The following is a 12,077-nucleotide window of genomic DNA, read 5'->3' on the forward strand; positions in this document are numbered from 1 at the left end:
ACCACTAAGACTAGAGAGACCAGACTTGAATGATGGCTCTTTGGAGATGAGAAGGAGGAATATTCCTTGCAGTACATTTGGGCAGAGGCCTGAGGGGCCAGGACAGGACAGAATCAAGGTAGAAACTGTTGGAACTAAGCGTATGCATAAAAGTGGAGGCATTTTTTTACTGAATAATATTCCAAAGTCAAATATGTATAATTAGGGAATTTCCCCCCTTTGAATGCTTTTATTGCTTTTATTATTACATCTGATTGAGAGTTGGCAACATGTTATAAAGTTTTTGTAGGCAAATGTTCACTTTAGACATTAGTTGAAACCCATGCCATGGAACTAATCGGATTACTTTTAGAGAATTTCTGGCTTCTCATTAATAAAGAAGTAAGAATTTTAGTAGTTTGTAAAGAGGGGCCATTAAATCAAGGTAAGAGAAGAACTTTCACTCTAGTTACTCTAGTCTTAGTGGTCCCATTTTCACCAAATGTTCCACAGGTAATTTTACCAGTATCCTCCTTCCTCCAAATTCTGGTTCAGTCTTCCATACCTTTCCTGCCTTCCTCACTCAAGAGAATGGGAAACCATGGTCCCTGATGAGATTGTAGCCTATGCTCAGGTGTGTTTGAGATGGGAAAAAGATGGGACTGGACTTTCATGGAGAAGACCTGGGGCTAAGGGCATCTGCCTAGGTGGCAGGGGGTGCGGGCAGTTAAGCGTCCAACTCTTGATTTTGTTTACATCATGATCTCACAGTCATAAGATCAAGTCCCGTGTCAGGCTCCATGCAGTGCATGGACCCTACTTGAAATTCATTCTTTCTCTCTCTCTCTCTCTCTGTCTCCCTATCATGTACATGTTCTCTCTCTCTCAAAAAAAAAAAAAACAAAAAAAAAAAACCCCAAAAAACCCACAGACAGAAGACCTAGGGCTAAATCTTGATTATAATGCTTGCACTTAAGTAATATTAATCCCTTTGAGCCTATTTTTTCATATTTAAGTAACTTTGTACTAAACATGAAAAATTAGGTGGCTGCTGTAGCCCAGTCTCCTGAGTAGCTCCTTGCACACATGCTTTGTACCATGTCCCTAATACCCAGTCCCAGGAGGGCCTGACCAAAGGCAGTCAGTCACTAGCTGGCCACTGGCATATGAAGGGATTTGTTATGACAGTTCTTCCTTACAGGGGTGTCCTACATATTTGATGATGGCTGGCAAAATCGATCTTCTTCCATCTTGTGTGCTTTAAACTTGAGACAAACCGAAAGTGGTAGAGGCAGGAGCAAGAGGAGCAGAGTGTTGAATCACCACTAGAATAGGGAGCCAGGGGTGAACAAAAGCCTACAACATCTGTTTCTCGTTCCCGCTGGCTTCCATTACTAGCTTTGCAGGATCGCTGCGGTGCTCAGTACCCAGCGTCACGGTGGAAGAAAAGGGCCAGGCTAGAGCGGGAGATCCTGAGAGCTGAAGCAAGTTTGGTTTGGGTTTTAACATTGTTTTTGTAACTTTTCTTAAATTAAACTGCTTCCTAATATGCTTTGGGACATTTGTGGCTACATAGCAGGGAAAAACTATCCATCAGAGACCATTTTTGTGTTCTTTTTATAATGTTCTTCTCCATTTGAATGTCCTTTTCTGTTTCTTCTTAACCTTCTTCCTGCTTTCTTCCAGTCTTTTTTTTTCTTCCTCCCTTCATTTATTTCATACAGTTCTCTAATATATTTCATACATTATACATACATGAAATATTTATTTCATACAGTTTCTTCTGGCTTCTTTTGCTTTTATGGGTTGACTCAACTTCTCTGAGTTAGATATTACAAGTTATGGAAGGCACATGAAAGGCCTCAGGACTTCAGTTCTGGCAGTGAAGATACAAGCAGCTACAACAAAATCTATAATATGTCTAGATGATAGGTGTTTTGTGCTTGAGAATGTGGACTATACTGTATTCATTTTTGTTTCTGCAATACACAGCAGAGGGTCTGGTCTGTAGTATAATAATCAGTGAATGCTGAATGAATGGGATGAGCCATATTGAACTGGCCTATAATTTAACTTGATTATTTTCTTTGTACATATAGAAAGTATCATAGTTAGAAAAATCTAGTTATCTCTCAGGTTACACAAAAATTTTTAATCAACATCTTTAATTTTCCTCTTTGCTCCTCTGGGGGAGTAAAGCCCAAATAACTAGAAAATACTTAAAATATCAAGGGACTTCCTAAAACATCAGTACTGAGGGGTAAAGTTGTTTTAGCTAATTTTGTATCTGCCATTTTTTATGTCATCATCATTAGACTTAAGTTTTGTTGTTTTTTTTTTTAATTTTTTTTTTTTAACGTTTATTTTTGAGACAGAGAGAGACAGAGCATGAACAGGGAGGGGCAGAGAGAGAGGGAGACACAGAATCCGAAATAGGCTCCAGGCTTTGAGCTGTCAGCACAGAGCCCGACGCGGGGCTCGAACTCACGGACTGTGAGATCATGACCTGAGCCGAAGTCGGACACTTAACCGACCAAGCCACCCAGGCGCCCCTAGACTTAAGTTTTTAACAAACATATTTTAGTATTTGTAAAAATACATTTGAAAAACCAAGACTTATTTCAAAATATTTTTAGATATCATGTTCAGTAATTCAACATGAACAACAATAAACTTTCTGAATTTATTATTATTCAGAAAGGTTCGTGATTATGATTCGTTTCTTGGTAAGGTTTTTCAAGGGATTTAAACATGTCATAAATTCATTTTAAGGCTTTTGTTTTTTATTTGTAAAACGCTATATATGTCTGGCAAATAGTTCATCAATGAATATACGTATGTGAGGATGAAAAATTTTTTTTTTTTTTTATAAATAATAGCAAAAAAATCTGCACTGTTCACATTCAAATGATGGTAAGTTAAGCTTCCAGAGGAAACTGCTGAGATGCACATTTTTAGATTTTTGGCTTTAGTGTTCAAAATAAATGACTTTGATCTCAAGTCCTGCTCTTAATACTTTGTTTTTAATATACTTAATACTTATGGAAATTACTTATGTTTTAGTCACATGTTCACCAAGAACCAAGTAAGAGAATTCCTTCTTGGAGTGGTCGCCCAATCTGGATGGAAAAGATGGTAATGTGCAGAGTAAAAGTTCCACACACATTTGCTGTTCACTCTTACACCCGCCCCACAATATGTCAGTACTGCAAGCGGTTACTGAAAGGCCTCTTTCGCCAAGGAATGCAGTGTAAAGGTAGGATTGGATGTTCTTCTGAAATAAAATTCATAGGTTTTTGTTAGGAAATTTGTTTCAAAATATTTATATTTCAGAAGCATAGGCAAAGAAATTGGGTTCATAGTTGTTAATTTAAAAAAAGAAAAAAATGCATGCATGCACACACATTCATATTTATCAACAACTATTGCTCTCTGTAGTATATGTACTATGTACCAGGACCTACAATACAGAAAAGCTAGAATTTGGATCTGTAAGGTATGGCTGCTCTACACCTATCCGTATGGGGCAGTTAGTAAGCAGGTGAGCAGATATTTGAGCTTAAGTCTTTCTGATTCCAGAGCCAAATGCTACCCAAAATATAAAATAATGCTTTCCTCTTTCCCTTAAACATTCACACACACACACACACACACACACACACACACACACACACACACATATTACAAGAGTTTTCTTGTTTTTATTTATAATTATGTAGCTAGGAAAGCTGTACCAAAACTGTTATTCCAGAGACTAATCATACTGAAATAGGAAGAATATAAGTAGAAGCCACTGGAAATGTGATAGGGATTATCCATATTCGGGTACTAACCCAAAACACTATCATCGTATTCTAAAAACATCTCTCATTGAACCAGGCTTTTAATAGAATAATGGAATATTTTTTCCTACAGTTGTGTTATTTTTTATGTTTTTAAAGATGATTTTAACTTTTGTTTCATATCTCCTTCACAACACTCCTGAACAATATAGTGAAAACCAAAACAGTTTAAAATGTGTTATTAATTATTGAGCCAGGATGGGGTGTAAGTAGCCTGTCTATAATTTTATGTACTTATTTTTATGTGATTATTTTAATGGTTCTTGGTAACATACTTTTTATATAATAGAAGTGATGTGGAATTGAATTCTCTAGTTTTATATAAATAAAACATTAGAATTGAGGTCTTTGCAACAATAAATCCTATTTACAATACAGAATAAAATAATTGTACATAAATTTGACTTAAGTATATGAGAAAACTTTTCTTGGCAGTATATGGCAACATGGGAGAACATCAGATAGAGGACAGGTTGTGCGTTTGTTGCCAGGTAGTTAATAACTATCAGGCAGGCATAATTAAATGTTGAAATTTTATTTCAACAGCTTACTTTTAAATATGAGTTAATATATAAATTAATACTTTAAAATATCAACACTAAAGTATATTGGCAAGCAGCCACTAAGGAATGTTTTGGGAAAGAACATCAATAACAGATGTACAAATTCTAGCCAACAGATAATCTTAGAAAAGGTTGTAGGTAGTGCTGCTCTGCTGAACAGAACAGAAACATTCTAAAACCATATGCAGAGCAGTACGATAGTTTGTAGAGGACCTAACATAAATATGTAGATTGATGAATTTTGAAATAAAACCAGTTAACTCTGCTACTGGGTTATTGATTTAATTTCTTAGCTCTAAAAAAATAATGTTTCATGCTTGTATTGGTTCAGAAATATATATGTATTTCTGTATAACTAAGCTATTTTAATTATCAGTCAGAAACATTCACTTATTTCAGTGACTTTTGTTTTTTTAGTTTTTTTAATATTTATTTATTTTTGAGAGAGACGGAGTGTGAGCAGAGAGTACTTATTTTTATGTGATTATTTTAACGGTTTAACGGGGCAGAGAGAGAGGGAGACACAGAATCCGAAGCAGTTTCCAGGCTCTGAGCTGTCCACACAGAGCCCAATGTGGAACTCGAACTCATGAACCTGAGCCAAAGTCAAACTCTTAACTGACTAACCACCCAGGCACCCCAGTGATTTCTATATTTTTAAGATATGAATTAGGATATTAAAAAGTAAAACAGTCATTTTCATTCACTTGTCAAGCTAAGAAAGAAAACAGTAATTTAGTTAAAACAGTTACACTGGATCATTTGAGAAGATACACAGTTCCAAGAGTAGCTACTCATTCAATCACCTGTTTTTTTGTTTAAAAAAATTTTTTTTAAGTTTATTTATTTATTTTGAGAGAGAGAGAGAGCGGGGAAGGGGCAGAGAGAGAGAATCCCAAGCAGGCTCCATACTGCCAGTGCAAAGCCCAATGTAGGGGCTTGAACCCACAAACTGTGAGATCATGACCTGAGCTGAAGTTGGACACTTAACTGACTGAGCCACTCATGTGCCTCATCACCTGCTTATTTTCTACTTTGTAATATTAAAACTTCAAGACAGCTTGAAAGCATACATAAAATATAAGAAAATATGAACAAGTTAATAAGAACATGAGTAAGAGTACAGAGAAATAAAAATGTCTGCCATTAGAACCTACCTACTTGCTGCCGACAGGCCACAAATTTGGCTCTACATTTTCAAAGCGAAAATGGAAATCTTGTTGTTGTTACGGTTTGCATACCTCATGAGATAAAAAGCAAATCAATTAAGATAAATGGAAGATGTTAATATTAATATCATATATGAATTTTTCTAGGGCCTTTCATTTAAAAAGACAGTGTTATTTAATACAAGTTGGGTCACCCACCAAATTGTTAATCATGGGGCTTTTTCTTATAATAACCTTTACCTTATGCCATTGGTGTGATACCCAGAACTTTCTTGAATCACAAGGGCTACAAAATCATTCTAAGTCAGGACTTGAAATTATTTTCTTCCCGATATTGCTGGAAGATGGAATTCCAAGGTGGAAGGGCGTAGTAGACAGTAGTAATAGCAGAGGGTCTCAATTTTGGTATCACCTAAAAAACACTTTTAAAACACATTTCTCAGCCCCACTCCCAGAGCTGCTGACATAATAGGTTTGGAGTAGCGCCCAGAAATTTGCATTTCTAACAAGTTCTTTGTAATGCTGATTATGCTGGTCTGGGAACCAGAGTTTGAGAACCACTGAGTTACTTGTAGTATTGAATAGCTTGTACCTGACATTCATCTGCAGTGCTATCAACTCGGATGTTCTTGCAGGCTGAAGAGAACTATATATAAAGGTGGGAGACGTTGTGCATGAGAAGCTCATGCCTTCCCTTACAAGGCTGTATAGGAAAGCCCTTACTAATTCCTAATGAAAGCTTGTAGAATCTCAGTCTCTCTTCTGCATATGCACCAGGTCCTAATAATTAGGAACTGAAAGTAAGTGCTTGACATATATTGGAAAGTAGTCAGCCTGAGAAACTGTCAAGGGGAACATGGAAAGATGAGTATGAGTTAATGGAGCTGCCAGCAACATTTTGGCAATTACAGATAAAGAAACTGAGCCCTAGAAGAATTGGGGAAGATGGCAGCAAAGTAGGAGGAACCTAGGTTCGCTCATCCCACAGATACAACTAGATAATTATCAAAGCATCCTAAATGTCCCAGAAATCTACCTGAAGACTGGCAGAACAAACTCTACAACTAAAGGTAGAAAAGAAGCCACAATGAAGAAGGATGGAAGTGTGGGATGTGGTTTAGGGAAGAAATGGATCTTGGCTGCTGTGGAAGACAGGGAGCCATGGTCATGAGAAGGATGAGAGAGAATGCACAAGGGAATGCACAAGGAGAATGTTTCCTCATCCATTGGCTTGGAAAGCAAGAGGGGCTGAATTACTTGAGTTCTGGCAGTCAGCAGAGATTAAAGCCTGAAGTTTTAAGCATCAGCGGACTGGAATCTGGGAGTCTAGAGGTATTGGGGCTGCCTTCAGAGACAAGACAGGCAAACAACCTAGGGGCAGACAGTGTGGAAGCAACAATCTGAAGAATGCCTGGGGCACACAGTGAGGAGATTATTTGCTCTTCTTGGAGCATGCCCCTGAGAAGCAGAGTTCACAAAGAGCCCTTTCTGGGAACAAAGGAGCTGGTGCCATTTTTTTCTCCTGCCAATTAGTGGTCATAGATCAGTGGAATAGAATGGAAAACCCTGAAATGAACCCACAACTGTATGATCAGTTAATCTTGGACAAAGTAGGAAAGAATATCCAGTGGGAAAAAGACAATCTTTTTAACAAATGGTGTTGGGAAAACTGGACAGCAACATGCAAAAGAATGAAACTGGACCACTCTCTTTTACCATACACAAAAATAAACTGAAAGTGGATTAAAGACCTAAGTGTGAGAACTGAAATCATAAAAGTCCTTGAAGAAAGCACAGCAATAATTTCTTTGATATGAGCCATAGCAACTTTTTTCTAGATAGGTCTCCTGACCCAAGGGAAACAGAAGCAAAAATAAACTGTTGGGACCACATCAAAATAAAAAGCTGCTGCACAGCAAAGGAAACAATCATCAAAACTAAAAGGCAGCAATCTATGGAATGGGAGAAGATATTTAAAAATGACCTATCCCATAAAGGGTCAGTACCCAAGATACATAAAAAACTTATACAACTTAACAGCCAAAAAATGAGTAAGCCAATTAGAAATGGGCAGAAGACATGAATAGACATTTTTCCAAAGAAGACATACAGATGGCCAATAGGCACATGAAAAGATGCTCAACATCACTTATCATCGGGGAAACACAAATCAAAACTACAGTGATATATCACCTCACACCTGTCGGAATGGCTAAAATCAACAACACAAGAAACAAGTTTTCGTGAGGATGTGGTGAAAGGGGTACCCTTTTGCACTTTTGGTGGGAATACAAACTGGTACAGCCTCTCTGGAGAACAGTATGGAAATACCTCAGAAAGTTAAAAATAGGGGCACCTGGGTGGCTCAGTTGGTTAAGCGTCCAACTTTTGATTTCAGCTCAGGTCATGATCCTACAAACTGAGATTGAGTCCCATGTTGGGCTCTGTGCTGACGGTGTTGGAGTTTGCTTGGGATTCTCTCTCTTCCTCTCTCTGCCCCTTTCCCACTCATGCTCTCTTTCTCTCTCAAAAATAAATAGACTTAAAAAAAACAAAGTTAAAAATAGAACTACCCTATGATCCAGCAATCCCACCAGAAGTATTTACCCACAGAATACGAAAGCACTAATTCAGAGAGGTAACATGTACTCTTATGTTTATAATAGCGTTGTCTACAATAGCTAAATTATGGAAACAGCCATTATCAACAGATTGATGAATGGATAAAGAAGATGCGGCATACATATACAGTGGAACATTAATCAGCCATAAGAAAGAATGAAATCTTGCCACTTGGTAGATGGGGCTAGAGAGAATTATGCTAAGCAAAATAAGTCAGAGAAAGACAAATACCATATGATTTCACTCATATGTGGAATTTAAAAAACAAAACAAACGAGCAAAGGGGAAAAATAGAAACAAACCAAGAAACAGACTCTTAGCTATAGAGTTAAACATCTTAACTGATGGTTACCAGAGGGGAGGTTGGTAGGGGAAGTGTTAGAAAGGTTATAGGGATTAAGGAGTGCATTGTGATGAGCACTGGGTGATGTATGGAAGTGTTGAATCACTATATTACATACCTGAAACTAATATTACATCATGTTAACTAGCTGGAATTTACATTAAAACTTAAAACAAATAAATTAAAAAAAAAGAAATGGAACCCTGAGGAGTTGAATACCTGTTAAGAGGTGGCATCAGAATTTGAAACCAGACCTTTATTCCAAGACCTGAGTTCTTAGTAAAGGAAAACTTTAAAAAGTCTCTAAGCATATCTGATACTGCCTGACTTTTTACATACATTAATAAACCAAATATTTTATTTCAGATTGTAAATTCAACTGCCATAAACGCTGTGCATCAAAAGTACCAAGAGACTGTCTTGGAGAAGTCACTTTCAATGGAGGTAAAATTCTTTTTCTTAATTTGCCTAAACGATCAGAAAAGGTCACAGTTCTTTTGTGTATTATCTTTGTATAAGGCTATATTTGCATGTTTTATTTTGTTTACTTTGTTTCTTAAACTTTGGCTTTTTAAATTTAATAATCAAGGAAAATACAGATAATCAGTAAAAGTACACTTACTGTATTGTATTGTATCTTATTTTATTTATGGCTTCCCATTTTTCCTATAGCCACCTACCATTTGTAGTCTAATGTTGCCAGTGGTGTTGCATATTTTCTTCCATCCTTAGACATAAAATACTTCTTTTTACACCCTGCTGTTGTCCCTAGAGGTGTTCATAGTTCTAATACTTACTGACTGCTTCTGTGTGCCAGGCACAGTTCTATACTCTTTACATACATTGATATTTAAACCTAAGAACAGCCCTTTGAGTTAAGTATTTACAGATGAGTAAACTTGGGCACAAAGACATTGAATAACTTGCCCAAGAAATATAGCCAACAGTTTATAGAGTTGGGATTTGAACCCATATGATCTGGCTTCTTAGTCCATAGTCATTAGAACACATTGTGCTGCCTCACTGTCTCTTTCTCCATCAAATAATCATTTGCTAAACATATTCCCTCATATGCCTTTTTCTTTTCTTTTTTCAAGATTATATATTAATTATGTTTTTGGAGGGAAGGAATAATGATTCCAAGCATAATTTTTTTTTATTGTTTGCCTGTAATATATATATATTTTTCAATATATGAAGTTTATTGTCAAATTGGTTTCCATACAACACCAGTGCTCATCCCAAAAGGTGCCCTCCTCAATACCCATCATCCAAGCATAATTTTTATTTAGCATTTACAGGACTGGTAAAAATTAAATGTAAGTAGTTCTGTAGGATGAAAAGTATAAGGAATGGAAATTGAATTTCTTAAGATTTTAATGTTTTCTTTTATGGCATTTTTTTTTTTTAAGTTTATTTATTTTGAGAGAGACAGTGCGAGGCGGGGTGCAGAGAGAGAGGGAGATAGAGAATCACAACCTGGCTCTACGCTGTCAGTGCAGAGCCCAACTTTGGGCTCAAACTCACAAACTATGAGATTATGACTTGAGCCAAAACCAAGAGTCGGTTGCTCAACTGACTGGGCCACGCAGGCGCCCCTGTGGCATGTTTTTTATGGTTGCTATTTAACACCATTGACAGATCGTGATTGGTTTTCTCATTTGGGTTACTCTGAATTAATGCAGCTTTGCTATAGACTAAAGTTTCCTCCAGATTTATGGTTCATGTATTTTTGTACTTTACTGCTGTTTGACAGATGGATATGAAATACTATTTATATTGGTTTTAATGTATACTAAGTAGTTTGAACATCTTTCAAATGGTTACTGGTTCTTAAGGGTTTTTTTTTCCCCTATAAATTATCTGTTCACATGTTTTGTCCATTTTTCTGTTTATTTGTTATTGATTTGTAGGGAGTTGTTGATAATTCTACCTAATAGTTCTTTGTCAGTTATACTTGATGTAAATACCTTCTCTGAGTTCTGGATTATCATTTTTTTAAGCAGTGTTATTGAGAAACTTTGCATACTTGGCACATTTAGTTTATTCACAAAGTTAGGCATGTATCAGTGCAGTCCAGTGTTAGGACATTTTTCATTACCCTGAAAAGAAACTCCATACACATTAGCAGTCACTCGTCGCTCTTCCCCACTAGGCCATGGCAACCACTAATCAACTTTCTACTGCTGTGGGTTTGTCTATTCTAAACTTTGCATACAGATGAAATCATAATATGTAGTCTTTTGTGACTGGTTTCTTGGACCTAGCTTAATGTTTTCAGGGCTCCTCCATGTTGTAACATGTATCGGTACTCGTTCTGCTTTGTTGATGAATAGCATTCCTCTGCATGAAGATACCACGTTTTATGTATCTGTTCACCAGCCAGTTGATGGACATTTGAGCTGTATCCACTTTGGGGCTATTACGAATAATGCTGCTATGAACATTTTGAGTACAATTTCTGTGGACATATGTTTTCATTTCACTTGGGTAGATACCTAGTTGTGGAATTGTTGAGTCATGTGGTAACTCCGTGTTTTAAAATTTTGAGGACTGCCAAACTGTTTTCCAAAGCAGCTGCACTATTTTACACTCACTTTACCAGCAGTGTATGAGGATTCTAGTTTTTCTGAAAGGTCACCACCGCTTGTTATTATCTGTCATTTGGATTGTTGCCATCCTACTGAGTATGAAGTAATACTTCCTTGTGTTTTTGATTTGCATTCGTGGATGGCTAATTGATATGCACATCTTTTCACATACCTGTTGGTCATTTTTACATCTGCTTTGGGAAATATCTATTACTCTGGTCCTTTGCCCATTCAACTGGTTATTTATTTTTTTATTATCGAGTCTTAAGAGTTCTTTAAACATTTGAGATACAAGTCCCTTATTTGATATATGATATGTAAATACTTTTTTCCCTTCTGTTGGACAGACTTTTTGCTTTTTTGAGGTATCATTTGAAGCACAAAAGTTTTTAATTATAATCAAGTCCACTTTAATTTTTCTTCTGTAACTTACATTTTTGGTATTTTGTCTGGAAGGCTTTGCATAACCCAAGGTCACAAAGATTTACTCCTGTGTTTTCTTCTAAGAGTTTCATAGATTAACTCTTACATTTAGATCTGTGATCCACTTTAAGTTAATTTTTGTATTTGGTTTACAAAAGAGGTCGAGTTTCACCTTTTTGCATGTAGATAATCCAGTTCTACCAGCACCATTTTTGGAACAGACTATTTATCTTTCCCCAACAAATTGCCCTGGACCAGTTAACCCAACATACAATAGTGGTGGCTAATTTTTTGCTTTGCTTCTAGTATATTTTGTCATACAGAAATTTAAGTTCTAATTATTAAAAAATTTTTTTTAAATGTTTTTATTTATTTTTGAGAGAGAGACAGAGCAAGCGGAGTAGGAGCAGAGAGAGAGAGGGAGACACAGAATCTGAAGCAAGCTCCAGGCTCTGAGCTGTCAGCACAGAGCCTGATGCGGGGCTCGAACTCACGAGTCGTGAGATCATGACCTGAGCCAAAGTCAGACACTCAACTGACTGAGC

At 36.7% G+C, this 12,077-nt stretch overlaps 1 protein-coding gene across 2 annotated transcripts in view; it reads left to right on the plus strand.

Moving 5' to 3' along the window:
• PRKD3 (protein kinase D3) overlaps window positions 1-12,077 on the plus strand; it is an 87,137-nt gene that overhangs the window by 45,677 nt on the left and 29,383 nt on the right. For both annotated transcript variants that reach the window (XM_053891000.1, XM_053891001.1), the window contains exons 6-7: window positions 3,043-3,235; window positions 8,885-8,962. In XM_053891000.1, coding sequence (XP_053746975.1) covers window positions 3,043-3,235; window positions 8,885-8,962 — 271 coding nt within the window. The remainder of the gene's footprint in view (window positions 1-3,042; window positions 3,236-8,884; window positions 8,963-12,077) is intronic.

The sequence above is a fragment of the Panthera pardus genome, unplaced genomic scaffold (assembly GCF_024362965.1).
Source record: "Panthera pardus isolate Hobbes unplaced genomic scaffold, ASM2436296v1 HiC_scaffold_26, whole genome shotgun sequence".
NCBI lineage: Eukaryota > Metazoa > Chordata > Mammalia > Carnivora > Felidae > Panthera > Panthera pardus.